The 20,257-nt window shown below is 38.6% G+C and overlaps 1 protein-coding gene across 3 annotated transcripts in view; it reads left to right on the top strand.

Annotated features, from left to right (window-relative positions):
- shank1 (SH3 and multiple ankyrin repeat domains 1) overlaps positions 1 to 20,257 on the top strand; it is a 75,737-nt gene that overhangs the window by 18,763 nt on the left and 36,717 nt on the right. For all 3 annotated transcript variants that reach the window (XM_041974468.1, XM_041974478.1, XM_041974486.1), the window contains exons 2-5: positions 4,260 to 4,814; positions 16,970 to 17,173; positions 17,707 to 17,778; positions 17,938 to 18,046. In XM_041974468.1, coding sequence (XP_041830402.1) covers positions 4,311 to 4,814; positions 16,970 to 17,173; positions 17,707 to 17,778; positions 17,938 to 18,046 — 889 coding nt within the window. In that variant the 5' untranslated portion in view covers positions 4,260 to 4,310. The remainder of the gene's footprint in view (positions 1 to 4,259; positions 4,815 to 16,969; positions 17,174 to 17,706; positions 17,779 to 17,937; positions 18,047 to 20,257) is intronic.

The following is a 20,257-nucleotide window of genomic DNA, read 5'->3' on the forward strand; positions in this document are numbered from 1 at the left end:
GATGTCAGTATTGACTCATGCCTTTGGCAGCTTTGACCAAATAGTCTTGGCAGAGGTTTGGTGATTCAACTCCACCCTCTCACTCTCTGCTTTCTTCTGTTCTCTGCTCTTAGCTATCCAGCCCTGAGACTTCAACCTTCTGTTCCTGCCTTCGACTCCTCTCTTCCTTTAACGTTCTTATGCCATTACACACATTTTCCTTTCCTTTCTCTCTCTCTTTTCTGTTTTTTCCTCTTTTAATCAGCCATGTACGCCATCTAGTTGATGTCTTTTTTTGTTTGAATTGTGTTGCTCTTACTTTAACTAAGACCCAATAGCAGCATCATTTCAGAAGTGGTAGCATCAGACGTGTCTCTCAGATATCTTGATAAATATAAGATGGAATTGGTGAAATTTCACACTGACATTGATGGTTCCCAGAACATGAATCCTACAGTAATCTGGAATATCAGTAACAACACCAACTCAGCCCTTGCAGCCCAACTTTATTTGTTCAGACTTGCCATGAATATCTGTATTTGCTGCACAGAAATTGTTTCAGAAATCAGTCAGATCAGAGACTCCACCTGACACGTTTACACTAGATAAAATGATCTGATTAGCTGTGTTTTTACCTGGTGGAACAATTTAATAAATTGTAACACCTTTGACATGGTGTTTAATAATTTGGAGGAAGAAGATTTTATCAAATTTGATCAAATACCTGTGTGAACAACTCGTTTTGACTGTTGAGATGCTCAGTCGTCCTTAACTCTTTGAGTTTCCAACAAAAACTTCTTGATTTGCTGCCACTATTTTTACTTTCTTTTCTAAAAATCACCATGTAACCTAACCCCCATATGGTTCAGGCATTCACAGCAAGAATATCCAACACAGAAACCAAAAGAATGAGTGAATATGTGGTTATTTTTCCCTGTTGATCCAATCGAGAAAAGGTTGTAACCACTCCTCTGGAATGGATTGAAAATTCTTTGTGATCGGGTCAGTTGAGGGTTTTACATGGCTCGTTTTAATTCTGATCAGATTAAAGTGCTCCATGTAAATGCAGCTACGGTGGTAAAAGCATGTAAAAGTTTAATTTTAGATTAATAGCACTAAAACAAATGTCACACGGGTAGTACAGTTAACAAGGGTGCAGTTTGCTTCTGGTACGTGAATAGTCAGTGTGCTTGCAGCAACTGTTGCAATTTGTTCATATATTCACTCACTATTAGGCCAAATTTCAATTCCCTTTCATTTTCCAAGGAGACAGGGCACCTTTTCTTCAGGGGATCATGGAGTGGTGGTTGGTTAGCCCTTCAGCTGGGGCATCAGGAACCACTTGATTGACTAGATCACTCCCAAAAGTAAAGAGCCACCTTATCATTGCAGAAAGGAAAAGGAGAGGTCAAGCCAAGCAGGGCCATGTTAAATTTTTCTTTAACTCTGCTTTCTTTTTCTTTTCCTGCTTTCACTCTGTCTCTCATAACTTGCTGCTTCCCCGTCTGGCTTTTCTTATCTTTGATTACTCAGCGCTATGCAAAAATTTGGATTGTTAATTTCCATTTATTATCTTCTGTTGGCACCTTTCTCTGGTTGGTCAGTTTCTGACAAGTCTGCAGAAACCTTACTGCTCTGTCCCTTTATTTTCTCTCTGCTCTTGCCTTTTTCATTCATTAAAAACCTCAAACAGTTTGTTTTCCAGCTACTTTCTCCTGCCCTGTTATCATCCACTTCTTTCTCTTTCTTTCTGTTTAATCTCTCCAGCTTTCTTTGATTTTATTGGTTTTTGTTCTGTCTTCTGCTGCTTCTTAGAAACAGCTTGAATCAAGAGACCTCATTAATTTTAATTTACATAAAAAGGAGCCTTTTTAACCTTTCCTGGAGATTTTAAATATGCAATCGTCAGTTCAGCTTTAAAAACTAGAGCCAAATAATATTTACATCTGCTTACGTGGTGCCATTCTAGGTGCTTCCATTTTTATAAATAATAAACACAATATTTGCTTACTTCCACTACATTTCTTGCCTTGGTAGAAGCATGTTATTATTGTCTTTTGTAATGATGCTTCAGAGGATTCTGTCTTTAAATGCTCTCTTGACTTTCTTCAACATGTTTAGCTCTAAAATTTAGGCTGAAATATGAGTTGTTTTTTTTTTTTAATCAGGTAAAATAATGTGGCAAAAGTTCCTTCAAAGCTACTTTTTCAACTAGGTAAATATCTCTCCACTAGCAGTACAAAAAAATCATACCTGACTTTAGAAATTGGTGCAGCAGATTATATTACTGAGAGGTGTAATCGTCTCTCCTTACTATCATGCTTTTTTTTTAACATTTCATGACTTGATATCATTGTAAACAGCATCCTTTAATGGGAATCTTTTGTTATGCTTCGTCCTGTCATTCACTCTTCTTCCTCATATTTGATGCTTCTGTTAGGTTTCTTGTCGAGCTGGACAGCTGCTGTTATGAACTCTCAGTCCCGAGGAAAAAACCTTGACATTATATGTCTAACACTTGTTTTCTCCACGGCATGGCTTCAAATCCCCTCATGTCTCTCAGCTGCCTCGTGACTCATGCATACGCACACAACAGATATCCATGTATAATTTAAAGTCTCCTCATTAGCCTCCTGTTCTTGATTTCTTTTCCAGCAGTTGACTTTTCAGATGAAAAAACATCATTTGCAATCTAGTTTTGTCGAGCTGTGTCTTTGCTTACTTCCCAGATCAACCGTGAGAGAGATTTTCTCATCTGTATTTAAAATCTGACTCTGCAAAGCGATGTGTAATTTCATTTACTTGCATAAATGTGTGTAATTCTATGAAATTACAGGGGTTTTGGTCTTGCTTTTGTAAATCTTTCAGCAGTCTCTTTCACTGCTGGTTGATCGCTGGAACGATGCGTCTGTCATGTTGTTGGTTATTTAGCTGCTGGGTTCTGAGCTGGGTCCAGGAGATGGTGTTGCTGAAAATCCTGCTACAGCATGCAGTGCCAAGCCGACACCTTCAGGGACAGATCTGTAATCTTGCTCTGAAGTGGCGTTCTTGACTCTCATATTATGGATAGTGTTAGCAAGAGTGCATGGTTTTTTAATACAGTGCTTAAGCGCATCTGTATTAAACACACGCAGAGGTAAACAGAAGATGAACATTGGATTTACTTTGGATTTTTATCTCATTTCAATGAAGTAACCAAGTAAAATACATCTATTTCAATGTATTTTTATGTTTCTCTTTTCAAATGAGGCAAATGTTAAATTGTTCAAAGATACAAACTGAATCACAGGTTCTAAGAGGTTACCACATGTTTGCCTAGAAAGAGAACTTGCAGTGCAGTCAAAATTAAAATAATTAATTTTTTGGAAAACACGAATGTGCTCAAGGAAATTCCTGACAAAGAAATTTCTTGTGCAAAAGATGTAATTTTTCCCAAAAGTTACACTAATTAAAAAAAACTTGTTGTCTCAATGCTTGGATCTCTCAGATCTCCTGTTTATAGTGACAAACACACTGCATGATGTCTTTTAGATCCACCTATGAGTATTTCTTTTTTCTTCTCTGTATTATGGTATAGATGTTCAGTCTCAGTAGTGCTGTTTCCAAAATTAGGGATATAATGTATTTTCATTGTGTACAATAGTGACCTCTGAAATAGCATTTATCCTTAGTATTTTTTCTCAAATAAATATGGGGATGTCGTACAGACAGAACATTTCGTTTAGGTTCAAATGTCTAAAAAGTAGATCTCAAGCTCAGATCATTGCAGCACAGGAGGGGATTCTGCATGTTTGACAAGTGGCTGGAAGGTGAAAATTAACAGTAGAAGTGATTTTATGTGTGCATGACTTGTGAATACTATGTCATTGTGTGATGAAGGATACAAGTCCTGGATGTCTGTTCCCATAGAGATCAGACTTTATCAGATTATGTGCATTAACCCTTTAAGGCCGGACCCATGAAAAAATGGCAAGAAAAGTCAAATATGAGCTCTTTCTTTGGTCCTGTAACAAAATTTAACAAAAAATTTACAATTCTTTTGGCGGGGGTGGGGGGATACTTCTGGGTATCTATTAGGGGACAGAAGACAAGTATCAGATTGTGTTCAACAGGATTTTGAGCAAAGTTTATACCATAAATTGAAGCAAAATGTCTCAGAAACTGTATGTGACAAATATGTCACATCGGGCTCTTATGGGTCAAAATTAAGAAAAATTAAGCTCTTGATTTTTTTTTTTTTTTCGGTTTTAATCATGTCATCTCCTCCTTTTTGCATGCAGTGTCTCTTTGGGAATGATGGTGTTGCCAACGGTATCGCCCTCACTGTCGCAATGACGATGCCATTTAGCCCCCTGTCCAGCGACGAGGAACAACAAAGGATGCTGGGTAACAATAGACATCTTTATCCTGGGGCAGAGGACGACGAAGAAGAGGAAGAAGAAGAGGAGGAAGAAATGGAAGAAGATGAGCGTGATGAAGACAGGGAGGAGGAGGAAAATGGTGAGCTAGAGGGGGAGGAGGAAGATGATGAGGAGTTGGTGGAAGAGGTCAGGCGAGGAGGCCTGTCTCGGATGGGCAGGGGTGAGGCCCACAGGCAGTCTGGTAAAATGGCTGGACGACCCACCGGGGACCGCCAGATCCGGCCGGGAAACCCTGGACACACCTCAAACCCCTATTCATCCAATCCTGGTCCCACACACCAAACGGGCAATCAGATACAGCAGCAGCAACAACAGAGGAGGCTGAAGGACCGCAGTGCCAGCTCAGTGCCATCTGAAGACGCCCACATCGCCATGATGGTGTTTCGCATCGGCATCCCAGACATAAAGCAAACGGTGAGTGTGGTCACCGTACACTCCCACAGAAACTACTGACAGAATAAGAGGAGGGGTCTCAGTCCATCTTTGCTTTCTATTTTGTTTTAACAATCAATTACATCTAGGGCGCTAATAACCGTCACATCATCAGCATTGTTTCATTCTGGGCTTTACACACATGCTAACAGACCTCTGCTGCAAACTACAGGTGAGGGTTTGGCAAGTGGGGGGGGGGGGGGGGGGGGGGTTATTTATATAGTGACCATGAAAGCTCTCTGCATTACTTTTCAGAACACGTGCAAACAATCCTCTCAGCCAGTTTTACAGCACCTTTACTTTATGAAACAGCAATACCAAAAAATGCACCTGACCTTGCTCTGGGGCCCCATAAAAATGAAAACACTAAATAGAAAAATTAGGGGGATGAATTTTCTGTCTGCAAATTAAAAATGCAGGCAGGCAATGGAAAAGTTTTAATTGTTAATAGAAATAAATTATCAGGACCATTTAGGCACATTTTTTCTCAAATGTTCTGTATAACATTCATGAGCTGGCTATATGTATAATGTATATGGTTTCTAAGAGTGCCTCTGTGCCTTGAAGCTAATTTTCTCACAACCCATCCATATGCATATCATCATACATGTGCTCAGTTCAGTCATAACGTGCAAAGTGCAGTGCAGTAGAAACACTGCAAATCCCAAAGGAGGATTATTTGTTTGATTCTCTGCATCATCAGTAAAAAAAAGAAAGAAAAGGAGCACAAATGCTCATCAGCAAAGTTACTAATTTGAGAGCGAGAAAGTGACTTTCAAAGTGACCCAGCTTCAGTGAGGAAGAGCTACGGAGTGCGAGATGCACAGCAAAAATGCATAAAGGGCCATCCAGATGAAAAGTATTTGATTCTAAAGCACTATGAGCATGATCAAGATTCAGAGAGAAACTCAAAAAGAGGGAAGCTGACGTGAGGAGAGGAGGGAAACAGAAAGAGAAGCATAGCCACTTAGTTTATGTTGCCAGAAGAGCTTTTATATGGTGCAATAAAGCAAGCAGTGAAAAGCCCTTTTCAGTGTGGCTGGTTTTTGGAGGGCTTTCCTGAGTCATGATAGATCAATCTGCAATCACTCACTTTCCCAGATTTGGTCTCTTACATCATGGCAGTATAAAAAGCCTCATTCAGAATTGTGTCTATGGCCTTCATGAATTGGAGATGCAGCTGTCTCCACTCATAAAAAATACACAGCCACCACTGGCAGGCAGTTTTTAAACATTTTTTCCACATTGTGTTTCTCTGATGAGTTATCTCTTAAAAATCATGGCAAAAAATGCACTTAAACAGATAATTACATTATGGAGAGCAGAAAATCAGGGATGTTGCGGACTGACAATGCATATAAGTAAAAACAAACAAACAAACAAAAAAAAAAAAAAAACAGAACACCTTTGTGTTTGACAGTCACATATTAGTCCTTTGTTTCTCCATTCTGCAACCCAATCAAAGCCTCTGTGAAGTGTTCATCTGTGGCCTCACAAATCATGAGCAGCAGATAAAACTGCAAATAAACATAGTTGTGACTGCCCGCGTGTATATGTGTTCATATGTTATATTTACCACCTCAGTACACCATAAACGCCTCACTCAACATTTCTTCCTCCCTCTTGCTGCGCTGTGATTTATTATTGATCTATGCATGGGTGTTTTCAGCAGTATGTGGTTGTTGTGCGTGCTTGTGTGCACTCGATTTAGTGTTTTTTAAACACATCTATAAATAATTCACCGATATCTATTCATTCTAACAAATCTCCATCAAAGTTTAAGTATTAAGGGATGGTAATACTGAAACACTTGGGAGGAGAATACTCACTCATGCTTTAGGTCAAAACCTCAGAAATTAGATAAAGCCTTCACACACAAACTGGGATATATAAAGGTAACTGTGGCACTTAGAGGTAGATACAGAAAAAGGAAGAGAAAGAGTAAATGAAAGTATAAATAAGATGGAGATAAAGGTAGATGAAAGCAGACAAAGACAGAGAAAGATCAAAGAAGATGGAGGGAAGTAGATCAAGGAGTTAAGAGATGCATTCAGACAGATAAAGCAAAGTGCAGAGAAGTAAAACGGACACCACAAATGGTTTTTTTTTTACAATCCTCAGTTTAATCAATCTGCCCTTGTGTAGCTCTGTATCTTACACATTCAGGAGAACAGGTGAATTTGTTCAGAACATGTTCTTTTTCTGAGCAATTACCTGGCTTCCCATCGGTTATGTAACTTTCCAAACTTACTTCATTTTAAGACAAAAATGTATCTTTCCTCTCATCCAGGTCAGAGCTGCCATCAGTGGCCAAGATACAAATCATGACTTTATGTAGTGATGTTTGTATTGTCTCAGGATTTATCAAATATTGAAACTAATGGCCTCACAGACATTACTCTTTTAAAATCTGATGTTCCCCAATTGAGGGAACAGATGGTGCCAAACTGTGCCAAAATGGTCATTTTGGAGACCTCACCTTCACTCTCTGGAATAAAACTTCTCTGATGTTGTTGAACTGCACTTCATCAACGTGATTTTTTCAAAGGAATATTCATCATGAACATGTTTTTCAAGGCAAGCTTTAAACTTTTTTTCATTTGTGCCATGTGCCATTTTAATTTGCTCTTCACTGGGAACACAAATAATGGTTTTTACATACCTTAATAAATCTCAGTTTCCTTTACTATGACTCAAAAAGTACTAAAATTGACCTCGTGGTTGCAAAGAGATAGTTATTTTATTATGGGTATGTAATTGTTGAGCAGAGGCCTAAAAATAGGTACAGGGCTCAAAGGAATGAGTGCAGCATTGGTCAAATTTTTCATTAAAAATCAAGGTCACCCTGGACAACCCCTGTAGGTTTAAATGTTTATAGTAATTTTCATTAGACTATCCTACACTTAAGAACAATAATTACACAATATATTAGTCTAACTATGTAGGTTTTTTTTTTTATTATTATTTTCTTACATTTCTTTCTTTTGCCTGATGCTCTCAGATGTTCAGACTGACATATACTTATGAATAAGCTAACCAGTGACCTTACAGACTCGCTGCCAAGATGTACTGACTCAGTACATATTGTCCTACTCCCTACGATGATGGGAGTTATAACTCAACCCCATCACTGACATTTACTCTCTATCTGGCTTTTTCGCTCATCCTGTCTTGGCTCAACCTTTTCATGCCATTTTTCCCTTTTTCTCTTACGGTCTCACTCTGTACTTTCACAGTGAAAGTCTCTGAGCTTCACTGTTCTCTCTGTTCTTTTTCTATCCTCCTTTTCCTCTCCCACGTGCTTCTTTTTGGTGTCTGGTAATATGCCTTCGTACTCCCATTATATCAGGTCTGTTCTACATGTCAGCTAATTCACCCTCAATAAATTCTAATTGCTGCTTAATTGTGCTGTAATGAGACAAGGGATTGACTGTAGTGCACATGTACATATGTTATGAATTGAGAGCGGGGAAGATGTGGAATGAGTACTTCAGGAAATGTACGTTTGTAGATGCACAAATTAGTAATAATACTATTTACTTTTGCTTAAATATCTCCTAAAGTCTGATATTTACCATACACTGATGTTATGCATGTCTGAAATGATGCGTTTCATGCTCTTTGATTATAGATTAACCTACGCAAATTGACTTTGATATGGAAATTTATATAAAAATTCCAGTGGGGCTGAGGCACGTCACACTGCATTTAATCTCAAAACAGAGTAAATATTATGAATTAGAGTCTAAATCTGAGGGATAAAATTCCTAAAATTATGATAATTGGTTATTTTGAGCTACATCTTCATATTTTAAGAATCCAGAGATGCTGTCATGTGTTTTCAGTTTTTCTAACCTGTGCTCTCCTTCTCAGGCAACACCAAACCTGAAACTCAAACATCCATTTGTATCATTACTGATAGTTTCGTATGAAAGGCAGGTGTTTAATGACACATGAAAAGAGCCTTTCTCATTTGAAACATCTTCACAAAGTGTTCTGGGAATGCAATCTCTTTTCCTACGATGACATTTACCTTAACTGCTTCAAAACTGCACTAATAAAGCTGTTCAGTGAAGACTGCACCACTGGTGCATGAACACTGACAGAGACAGAGAGAAAAATCTATCAGTCTACTGTACAGTCTGTTTGGAGGGGTTTTGATGCATTGCTATATGTAGATGAAATCCTGGCTGTTTTGGGTAAAGAGATCCAGCTGCATTGTTTCAGCTGTCATCTAATGAAAGAAACAAGCAGGTCAGGGTGTTATGCTGCATTTTATGTTGCACTGTGACACACAGACCCTGTGTGATGGACACATCCTCAGATACAGTTCACAATATGACCAAATCTCTTCTAGTATATCAAACGTGAATTAAAACATATATCCATCCTTATTTACATTACTTAGGTTCTTTGTTAATGTTTTTTTATTTAGAATAGTTCATCTAGTTAATTGCTTTTTGCATGAAAACTCTCTTTTAAATGCTGCATTTGAAGTCTACTTCTATAAAATGCATGAAGGACAGAGGTGATCTCTGTGATCTTCAGGGTCTCAGGCAGCAGAGCATTAAAAACAGATATGATTCTGTGATGTAGGTCACTTTGCTGTGCCAACCACTAAAGCAGGTTGTCATGCTAAAAGAAGCAGTCATGTGTACATGGTTCAGAAATGCAGCCGTCTTTACAGACTAACTGTGTATAAAATAGACTGAGGATAGTAGGAAAACTGTTCTGTTAACAGATAAATAAAAGTGCTATTTATTTACTTTTTAATCATGTGCACCATGTCCTGTAGACTGAAGAGAAAGGGAACATTCTGGCTTGTTGTCACCACAAAAGCCTGCATCTGTAATGGTATAGGGATGAAACTGGCAACTTCCACAACTTAAAGGTACAGGTTTTAGAGCAGTGTGTTCTCTTATATGAGAGACTTGAACTTTTAAACAAGACTATGCTAAGCCGCTAAAAGCATCTATTATATCTGCATGGCTTTATAGTCAAAGGTCCCATGTGCTGGACTGACCTGCCTGCAGTTCAGACTTTTCACCAAATGAAAAGATTTGACGCATCATGTTATTAAAAATAAGATCCAGACTTAATGAGCAGCATGTTTCTTTTTTGCATGTTCTCTTGTTAATAAAATATTAGTCTATGAGATATGCAAATAATATCAATCCTTTAAAAAAAATCTGTTTGACCCTTTATGTATCATATTTGATAAATGCAGTTCTAGACATAGTGCCTCACTTTATGGTAAACAAATTTGCCCAAAGTTATGTATACAGTCTGACACTTGTCTTCTACTCGCTGGTTGATACTTTTTTGTACATATATGCAAATAATTTTTAATTATTTAGTTCACTTTTTGTGGTTAAATAAATACTTCAGATAAATAAAAATAAATTTTTTGCCTTTTTTTCCTTGTGTCAGGCATTACAAAGTTCTAAGGGTTATTAAAGGGTATTAAATCTTTCTTTGCATGTTTCTTGCATCAGCTACAGTCTTTATATTGTACACATTGTCACGTAATGTCCTCACAGAAAATCTAATTACCTGGAAAATGTAGCACTCGTAAGTATTTCTAATTATTTTGCTTGGTAGACGACTGCACTTCCACTGAAACTACAGCCACCACAATTTCTAAAAACTACTCTCTACAACCTGGATCATGGTCTACAACATGAAAAAGACACCAAGGCTGGATTTACTATGCACACAAATGTGATTATTTCCCCCCATATGTAATCTAAATCTGATTTTGTTTTTTATGATAATCTAAATAAACCAAATCAGATTTTTTCAAATCCGACCCAGGTCTCTTTCATATATGGTTCTTAATTGGATCCATATGCAATGTTTTTCAAAACAACCTCAGTCCGAACATTCATGTTGCATCTCTTCTAACTTCTACATCATTGAGGGGAGACAAAAGCCCAAGTCTGTTAATTCTGTGAACTTACAAACTGAAACAGATGCAGGCATGTGAAATCACTTTTTCCATACATGCGGGTGATTTCCATAGACTGTACACACTGGAGTCTGATGGTGGCCGCATTTAAATTATAATGTGAAGAGCCTTGCAAAAACCTCTGATTGAGCATTAAGACCTGCAGTATGAACATAGCCTAAGCTTGTCTTTAAACCACACCATCACTGCTCCTGCCACTTAAGACCAATAAACCACTGCAGCTCATGCACCTCCCAAATCTACTTTCTGCCACTTCAAGACCAGTGGGGATGTAGAGAGGCTTCAAACCACTCTTACAACTCTGTGCAACAGAAAACACAGACAAGAAGCAACATTTTCCTTGATAAACTTGTGGACTTTGATACTCTCTAGGCAACTGGTTACTGATTTCAAAAGCTACGCTCCATTAAGCCATTTTTGTGCACAGTGACAATCAGGTCTGTGTATTACAGCCTGTTCATAAGATAAGATTCCCTCACAGTGGGAGGTCAAGGCAATATTGTTTGCAGGTTTATTAGATTGTCAAATTCGGGTACATGCCGCGAAGTTGGCATTTGTCTGCCAAGCGCATTAAACAGTGTGAAACAAATGGGTTTTTCAATGCAGTTTGACTCGAGCTGATTTCTTGCAAACTCTGATGTATAAGCAGCAGCTCTCAGCCAGGGTTGAGCTTCAAAAACACTTCTAAACTAAAATGTTCAACAACATTTAAACCTGGCCTCTCGACAACACTGCAGAGGTTTTGTGTTAATATAAAGAGTTGTCCCAGAGGTTAATACCAGGACTGAGATAAACAAATGAGCATAGAGGAAGAGAAGAGAGAGAACAGCATGTGAATATAAGGATGATGAAGATAGCAAAGAGAAGAGAAAGCAGGGAAAAAAATGAGAGGAATACTTGTTAAAAAATGGATTTGTTCTTTATCTGAGCTGCTAGAGAGAAAGGGGATGGTTTGAGTGCTTAATTAAGAGAAAGATCGTAAGAAATAGGGAGGAAAAGGAAGCTAAATTGTGATTTGTGTCAGTGTGTGTATTTGGTGGGAGTTTATTTCCCCAAAGACATCATTAAAGGCTCCATGGCCCCCTGCACTTGGCCTGCAGAAAAAGGCCAGAGGGGCAGAGATAGTCAGAGCTAAAGTGTGTGAGAGAGAGCACTTTTTCTTATTTCTGCATAGACAAGTGACAGAGCTGTTCCAGAAAGATGGAGGGAGAGGGAAGGAGGAGGAAGAATAAGACAGAGATAGGTAGGGAAAGATAAAGAGCAGCATGGGCAGAGTGAGTGGGTGTATGTGAGTGGGAAAGTGTGATCACAGCTTTAGCAGACAAGACAGAATTTTTCATCTGAGTAATAAAACCAAAAGGGAAAAAAGAAGGGATTAATGTTGCATTTTAATGTAAAACTAGAGTTATGTACAAGCTGTTAAAAGTGACTGCATTTCCAGTTTTGAGTAGGTTTTTAAAGGATTATTTTTTCAGGTGAACTTTATGTTATTTGCATCCAAATAATAAGCTTCAAACAGACCAGCTGAAACAAGTAAATAATAATGAAGATCCTGGAGAAAGGAAACACCTGATCCAGTGTCATGATTACAAATTCCATCTCAGTCGCTTTCATTGCCTATCAGTGATGGGCACATGACGGAGCCATATCCAGCAATGATGCAAAAAAAACAAACAAAAAAAAAAACAAACAAAAAACGACAAAGTCTGACAGTCAGAACCAGCTATTTTTTCTCATCAGAGACAAAAAATTCTGCAAACCATGAAAAATCTGCAGGAAAAGAAACATAATTAGACAAAAGGGAGTTTGTCCAAGCTTATCTCAATCTAAATAAATATTCACCAGTATATTTACCCATACTTTAGTTTTTGCATATGTGCTCACTTTACATGTGTCTGCAAACAAACTGGATTATGTGCAGAGGACAGCAGGGTTTCTTCAAACACTGTGACATCTGATGAACATCGCCTTCACAGAAATCACACATGCAAATTATTAAACATCTTGTCTTGGTTGGACTTTGCATCATTACTTATCAGACACACTGTATGTCTATGCTTTGTGTCACTGGGATGCATAAATCATCAAATTCAAAACGTGAACTCTTGCATGAACAGTAAAACAGTGTCCTTACCTGATGTGAGGACATCCACAACCACAACATCCACATCAGTAGTACAAAAACACAACAAATGACAATAAAATGGAGCCAGTTGGTTTTTAGATTAGCACTTTGAGCCCTGTGCCTATTTCCTAGGCCTTTGCTTGAAAAATTCCTACCAATAATGAAGTGAGAATATCTCATTTAAAGGAAAAGGGAACACTTTGTTAAGATGTGTGTGTAATTATCAGGATATGCCTGGGTTGCCTAAAAAAACCAAGACTTTCAGGTATGAATATAAAAATGCCTTCGGAATGATGCAGCTGCAGCTCTAAGCTGCTATCAAATCATAGTACAATATGTGAATATTATCTTTGCAAAGGTCAACTCTGATAAAAATGAAGCAGAACAAAATTAGAGAGGTTTTAGTAAAGACAGTTCAGGCGAGGTCTCCAAAATGGTAAATTTGGCACAGTTTAGCCATCTGTTCTCAAAGTCCTGCAGTTTAAAACCACTCAGGTTTTAAAAGGTCAGCAGTATGATAATATATGTGTATATTTTGTTCGGATGAAGAATAAATCTGTTACTTTCATTATTTTTGATTTTGCAACCTCCTCCATAAAGAAGTGTGTCCAGTTAGGATCTATTTTTAACCAGATATGTAGGTTGTGTTTAGTCGTCAACACAAACGTGCTCCCTTTTGATTTTGTTGCACAACTGCATACTTTAAAGGATTATTTTCACTCCACTTTGGTGGCATACTTCTGACATAAGTGGAGGAACAATATTGCATGGAGACAATGTGCACACAGATTTATTTACCCAGCAGAGGGTGCTCCAAACACGCAGCTGCATAATTGGGAGGTTGTGCTGCAAGGCTGTCAATGTTCTCAGTAACATTACAAAAATGTCTGCAATGTGAGGAAAATCGGTGTGAAAAAATCCCATTTGCAGAATCCATTTGGAAGGTTTGACAATGAATGTTAACTACAACTTAAGTAAAACCTCTAAGACTCTTAAACATCCAAAGCCAGAGACAGATTTTTTATTTTTCTACTGTCATGGGTCTAAATCATGATATTATTATGGCTGACTGTGGGAATTATTATCTGTATGACAGCTGAATCCTTTAACTTCACCCTCTCCTGCTGAGACTGTGATTCATTTTCAAGTGTTTACTTGCCTCTGTTGATGGTACTGTAAGTGCAGTGTTTAAGTATGTGTATGCAACCGTCATTGTGTGTTTGTGAGATTTCTAATCTAATACAAACAGGTACACCTCTTTATCCTCTTGTGCTCTCCAGTAGACAAAATTTCAAAGATTGCCCTCCCTTTTACTCTGATCTATTTTGCTACACTACTGTAACACACACACACGAACACACATTCAGACTCATGCACACAGATGCACGTGCTCACACACAAACACACGCACAAGCAGATGCACATTCTCCCAGTACCATATCTCCAAGGGAACACAGGGATGTCTCTATGGCAACAAGCAGCTTGCTCCACTAATGAACTGGTTGCCATGGTGACCGTGTTGGCTGTGGACAAACGGAGTCACTGAATAAAATAGAGGGAGAAAATGTGATGTTACTCCTCTGCAAAACCTCAGTGCAGATCTTTTTCTTTGTAGGACACACACACATATAGAAATGTGTGTCAGTGTGTGTGAGTGAAGAGATTAAGATGAGTGACAATGAATGAATGCTCTGTGAGAAAAGGAGTGCTGGCAAGAGAAGAGAGCTCATGCAATAATGCAGTGAGAGGCAGTGATCCCTGCAGCTGGCTGTTCTCTGCATGGACCAATCATCCTGCTGCTGCCTCAAGGTCAGAAAGCAGCCCAACTACACTCTGAGTAAGTAGAGTGAGCATAAGAGAAGAAGAGATGGATTGGAGTACAGCGCTGCCAAAAACCGTCTGTCTGCCATCTGTGTAGTGAGTTACATTCCACTTTGCTGACTGAGCCTTTGGGCCGCTATACGTTTTGGCCATTCATGACCCTGCTGGAGACACTGAAAGCTGCACAAAACTGACATTCAAGCGCTTTCTGCTGACTGAGGCCACCAGGATCATTTACCCACTTTGCTCCAGCACTGTCTCCCCCCGCTGGCTTGAGAGGGAACAACCTTCCATGTACTGCAGTCAGACAGCACCCTCCCTCAACAAGCGGTACAAAAAGTGTACTGGTTAAAAAAAAAGTGGTTGAACACACCTCAGATTTGTGTAATTCTACATAAATGCAACTGGTCTAATCTAACTTTTCCATCCATTATAAGAGACAACAATCTGAGAAATAAATGTGCAATTATTGCAGTTTTTGACTTAATGCAAAGGCAAAAACTGACAATTTAATACTTTGCAGAAGCGTATAGAAATGCATTTTTCTGATTTCACCGCAGATTTCATGTGGGGTTTAAGTTACAACATGTGCTAGAGAGCTCAAACAATCAAAGTCCTGAACACTGCTTTGCTCCCTTGGCTGTTGCTTGTGTCATTGCTGTTCTGGAAAATGAATCGCAGCTCTGATCTCAGGTCTCTGCGCTTTTATTCTTGCTGTCCCTGCTGCTGATAAACAGCCCATAGCATGATATTACCAACACCATGCTTTGCTGTACAAGTGACAAAATACAAATGATGATGAGTTTTTGGTGTTCCACAAATAATTCTGTCTCAATAAAATTTGGCAAATTGAAAACATGCTGTCTCTCCATAAATCAGTCTATTTTTTATTGACAGATGGACCTGCTGTTCAGACATTTATTATGCAAGCAGGAGATTTCATTTCTGTACCAGAGTTCTGAAGCTCCTCTACATAGATGAGTTTTGATCCTTGACCAAGCATCTACTTGCACAGTGACTGAGTTTGGTTGGACCGCAGCTATGAACCCAAATTCGTGATAACTTAGCCCACAGTCAGACTACAGTTTGAGGCAGCTGCATCGAAGCTTTCCACACATACTTTGCTTAAAACTGCTGTCCATAATTTTCTTCTTCTGCTGATGTATCTTCATGGTCTGGTCTATATTTTTTCATGTCAGATCCAGGTGCACACATAGTTTGTTTCATAAGTTTTAGCGAAAAAGGGACAAAAAAGTGGTGCAGGTGACAAAATTTAGGTCACAGGCTTTGCTCATTGGTGGATGGGATAAGCATCAGCTCAGCCTTAAGAGACACCTGGTGGTTCCAAACTTCTCTCATTTTTCTGGTATTGAGGCTACAGCATACCTTGAAATACTGGGACTACTCGTTTGCGACCCTTTCCCTGATCTGTGCTTCACAATTATTTTATTATGGCTGTTTACAAAGAGCTTCTTAGAAGTTTGTAAAGAAAAGCTCCCCTTAGTTGAAGTGGTGATAAATTTCACGTATTTAATTTAAAAAGTCATCAGTATACCAAATGTGAAATGAATGCTCTGTAGTTGAATAGCTCCAAACTATGAGGAGTTCAAGTAACTGAGTTACTTCTGACAACTGAATGATTTAATGATAATAAAGTGAGTTTAGAAGGAAAATCTTACCTAGATATGCTTAAAAAAATCACAGTTTGATTTGGGATTATAAAGACAAAAAGGCTGAACCCCCCCGGTCAACTGGTCAGTGGATTGTTTCCTCCATCGACTGAGCTTTTTGTTGTTCAGAGAAGTTCAAAAGATCCAAGTTTCAGCTTTGTTGCATAAGTTACTGTTCATTTCAAAGCACAGATGGTCTCACAAAATATTACAGATCATTTCACTCCATATGAGGCAGGCTGCAGCTTGAGGTCCTCAGGCAAGATTCTAGTTTGGGAATATTTGTTGATTATTCACTGTTTTTGTATTTTTAAAAAGACATTACTCCTTTGCATATTTTGTAGTGGGATAATTAGAAATGAAATCTTTTTTCTTTCATGCATATTAGTGCCTAATTAATGTGAGTAATAAATACAGATAAATTGTATCTTTAACATTCAAATATTTCATCTTACTATTGTTGACATGCATATGGCACCACATTTGTTGTCTTTTGTTTCCTACTTTGTATCTATGTATTGGTGAGCCTCATTTATATCTGTATGTCCTGCAGAAATGTTTGCGGTTTAACCCAGATGCCACCGTGTGGAAGGCCAAACAGCAGGTGCTGTGCTCCCTGACTGAATCTCTGCGAGATGTCCTGAACTATGGTCTGTTCCAACCTGCCACAGACGGCCATGATGCCAAGTTCCTGGAGGAGGAGAGGCTGCTCAGAGAGTACCCACAGTCCTTTGAAAAAGGGGTACCCTATCTAGAGGTACTTTTCCAGTCACACAGTTTCAAAACACTTCTGCACAAAATGTGAAGTAGCCTGTGTGTCCTCAAGATGTCACTGTTACTCTTTTGTGCAACCAAGGAAAGTCTTATGTGTCTCTAAAAGAAGTCTAAAACCAATGTACTTTAACTCCAGTTTATGTATGAGATGTATTTTTATACACACTTTGTAGAGGTGTACTTAACTATGTTGTTTCCCCTGATCTGTTAAATGCCACACCAGCTGATCTCTTATCAGTCTTTACAGTCACTTTCTTTTCATGCTACATTGTACCCTGCAGAGGCTCTAAACCGGTTTAAACCGCTGTAATGCCAGACCATTTCTTTCACATTTCTCTCTTTCTGTGAAGTAGAGGACGAAGCTTGTGTAGAAAACCAGATAAAGCTTGTCTCTACAATAAATCTGCAGACCCCATTTCATGGATCTAGGCCAAAAGCTGAGAGAATTGAGGACAAAAGCCCTCTGTGTTAGGATTAACTCCTTGTTTCCTTTCTTTTTTTCTGTCCTCCGTATAGTTCCGATATAAAACCAGGGTTTACAAACAGACCAATCTGGATGAGAAGCAACTGGCCAAACTGCACACAAAGGTATATAACCCATGCTCATGACCTGGAAGATGTGCAACACATTCATGCAAATGTGACGCAGTCTGAGGGGATTAAAAAGTACTGCAGGCTTTTTGCTCTGTAATACATGTATTTATACACTGCCCATTGTCTTTTATATTACATTCTCTCCATGTGCAGGCCAGCCTGAAGAAATTTATGGATTACATCCAAACCAGCACCGTAGACAAGATGGCCAAGTTCTTAGACAAAGGCTTGGATCCTAACTACCAGGATGCTGATACTGGTGGTGAGAAGAGCAGAACTGACATCACCATTCATTTTCTTCAAACTTTAGTTTATTGATTTTGTGGATCATGAGCAAGTGCAGCTGTTTGTAAACACAGCCCACAAATCAACATTTATAACAGATGAAGATGAAATCATCCCTTAAACGATCCCAGCTTTATAAAAGGTCACAACAAAGCACCAAACAGGCAAATTTTCACTTAAACAGCCTCAAATGACATAATTAGCGGTGGTTCCAGCAGTTAGGTGACTTGTTGCTATGCTGTGTAAATTTAACCTTTAAACTATCTGCAAACCCCACCCCTCCTCCCTGCTCTGCAGCATGTTGGCCTCACACTTTGTGGAGAATCTGAGCCAGTGTTGTTCACAAGTTGGTGGCTTTTCTCAGATCCTGTTAGTGATTAACATGCGCAACAGACGGTTCACTTACAGTTTGGGGTGTTGCTCTGTGTCACTCCAGCCGTTCTGGGAGCAAGTGTCAAAACACAAAACACAGCCTGTAATCAGGGGTGTTAAACACTCTCTCTCTGCAGAACGCAGGGGGGCAACAGAGAGCTCTGATGGGCCCCTTTAGATAGCATACAGTAATCACATGCAGTATGACAGTAAATGACAGTGAAGGTGTTTAGTGCTTTGTGTTTATAATTTGCAAGAATTCCACACCAAGGATAGTAGTAAAGGACTAACCATTGGATGGAAATTGAAAAAGTTTAAGAGATTTTTACACTTTTATGCTGAATATGCATTTCTCATTTATTCATAAGACTGTATATGTTATGTCAAAATGTTTTGCCAAGGTGTTCAAGTGTAGCATGGGTCTGTGCACATGTGTGCGATTTGCGACCAATTTTCCAAAGCTCCAGAAACAGCGCTTTTAAAAGTTTTAAATGGCTTGTTGTTTGAAAATAATTCTGGTAATGCACCCATTGTAGTGCTTTTAGATCTGAGTGCTGCATTTGACACTGCGGACCACAATACTTTATTTTCATGTCAGAGAAATTGTGGGTCTTCAAGGCACTGTTTGGACTGCTTTAAATCTCATTTGACTGGAAGATGTTTTTCAGTTAGCATTGGTCATGTCTTTCTGCCACAGCTTCTCTGTGGGGTTCCTTTACTGTTTTCATTGTACACGCTACCCCTGGGAGCTATTTTTTTTTTAACAGATAGAACATTTAATATCAGTTTTACGCTGATGACATTCAAGTCTACCTTCCGCTAACAAAACAGTCAAATCATTTCTTCAACTACCTACTGGCATGACTGGAGGACATTAAAGTCTGGATGTCATCCTGACAAGACTAAGGTATTACTTCTGACCACTTCACTGCCAATTCTGTGATCTTGGTTTCCAACCACACAACGTGAAAAACTGTTAGGAGTCTGGGAGTAGTCTTTTACCCTTTGAACTTCACCATGGATAAAACCATTTTTAACTTTTGATAACTTAGAACAGATTATTCATGCTTGTACTTTTTTGCACCTGGACTATTGCAAATAAAAAAGAAACACAGCGGCTCAACGTTTAACAGGTAGACACTAATTTGATGGCATTACTCCAGGCCTTGCCTCCTGGCACTGACATCCTGCCAGGATGAGGTCTAATTTTAAGATTTCTTTATTAGTTTTTAAATCACTACATGATTTGGACCCTCTTAAAAGCCGGCTTAAAACACATTCTTTCTCACTACCATGGTGCTTTCCAGTGAGTGCTTCTGATAGTTCAGGGATTAAATTATTCTACCAGTTCCTGACTGGTTCCCATCAGGAGGGTCTCTTTTACACCTATGCCCTGAAAGCATTTTGACATGGTAACTTCAGATGATATGCAGTTCAAACATTTCATATTCAACCTGAGATTTACAGAAGATTATCAAAGATAAGTGATCTCAGTTATTTTGTTCTATGTTAAAAAAATTTAAAAAATAAAAAAATCTTGTTACTATGACAATTAGTGATTCATCACTATGGTTTTACTGGAAACAATTTATTTTTTTAAATCATCAAGGTACCACTTGTTATTGAAAAGAGCTGAATCTATTATAGTGTTGTGCTGAGTTTCTTTGTTGCTGTATTTGACGTCAGCTTAATAACAAAGTACCAGTGCATTGGCAGGAAAATAATATTGCTAACTGCAGGATGGAAACATTATAGAAAAGTCTCCAAGGAAACTTTTTCCCCTTGAACATTTGGAAGAGAAAAATATGAAAATAAG

Source organism: Melanotaenia boesemani, chromosome 2 (assembly GCF_017639745.1).
Source record: "Melanotaenia boesemani isolate fMelBoe1 chromosome 2, fMelBoe1.pri, whole genome shotgun sequence".
Lineage (NCBI taxonomy): Eukaryota > Metazoa > Chordata > Actinopteri > Atheriniformes > Melanotaeniidae > Melanotaenia > Melanotaenia boesemani.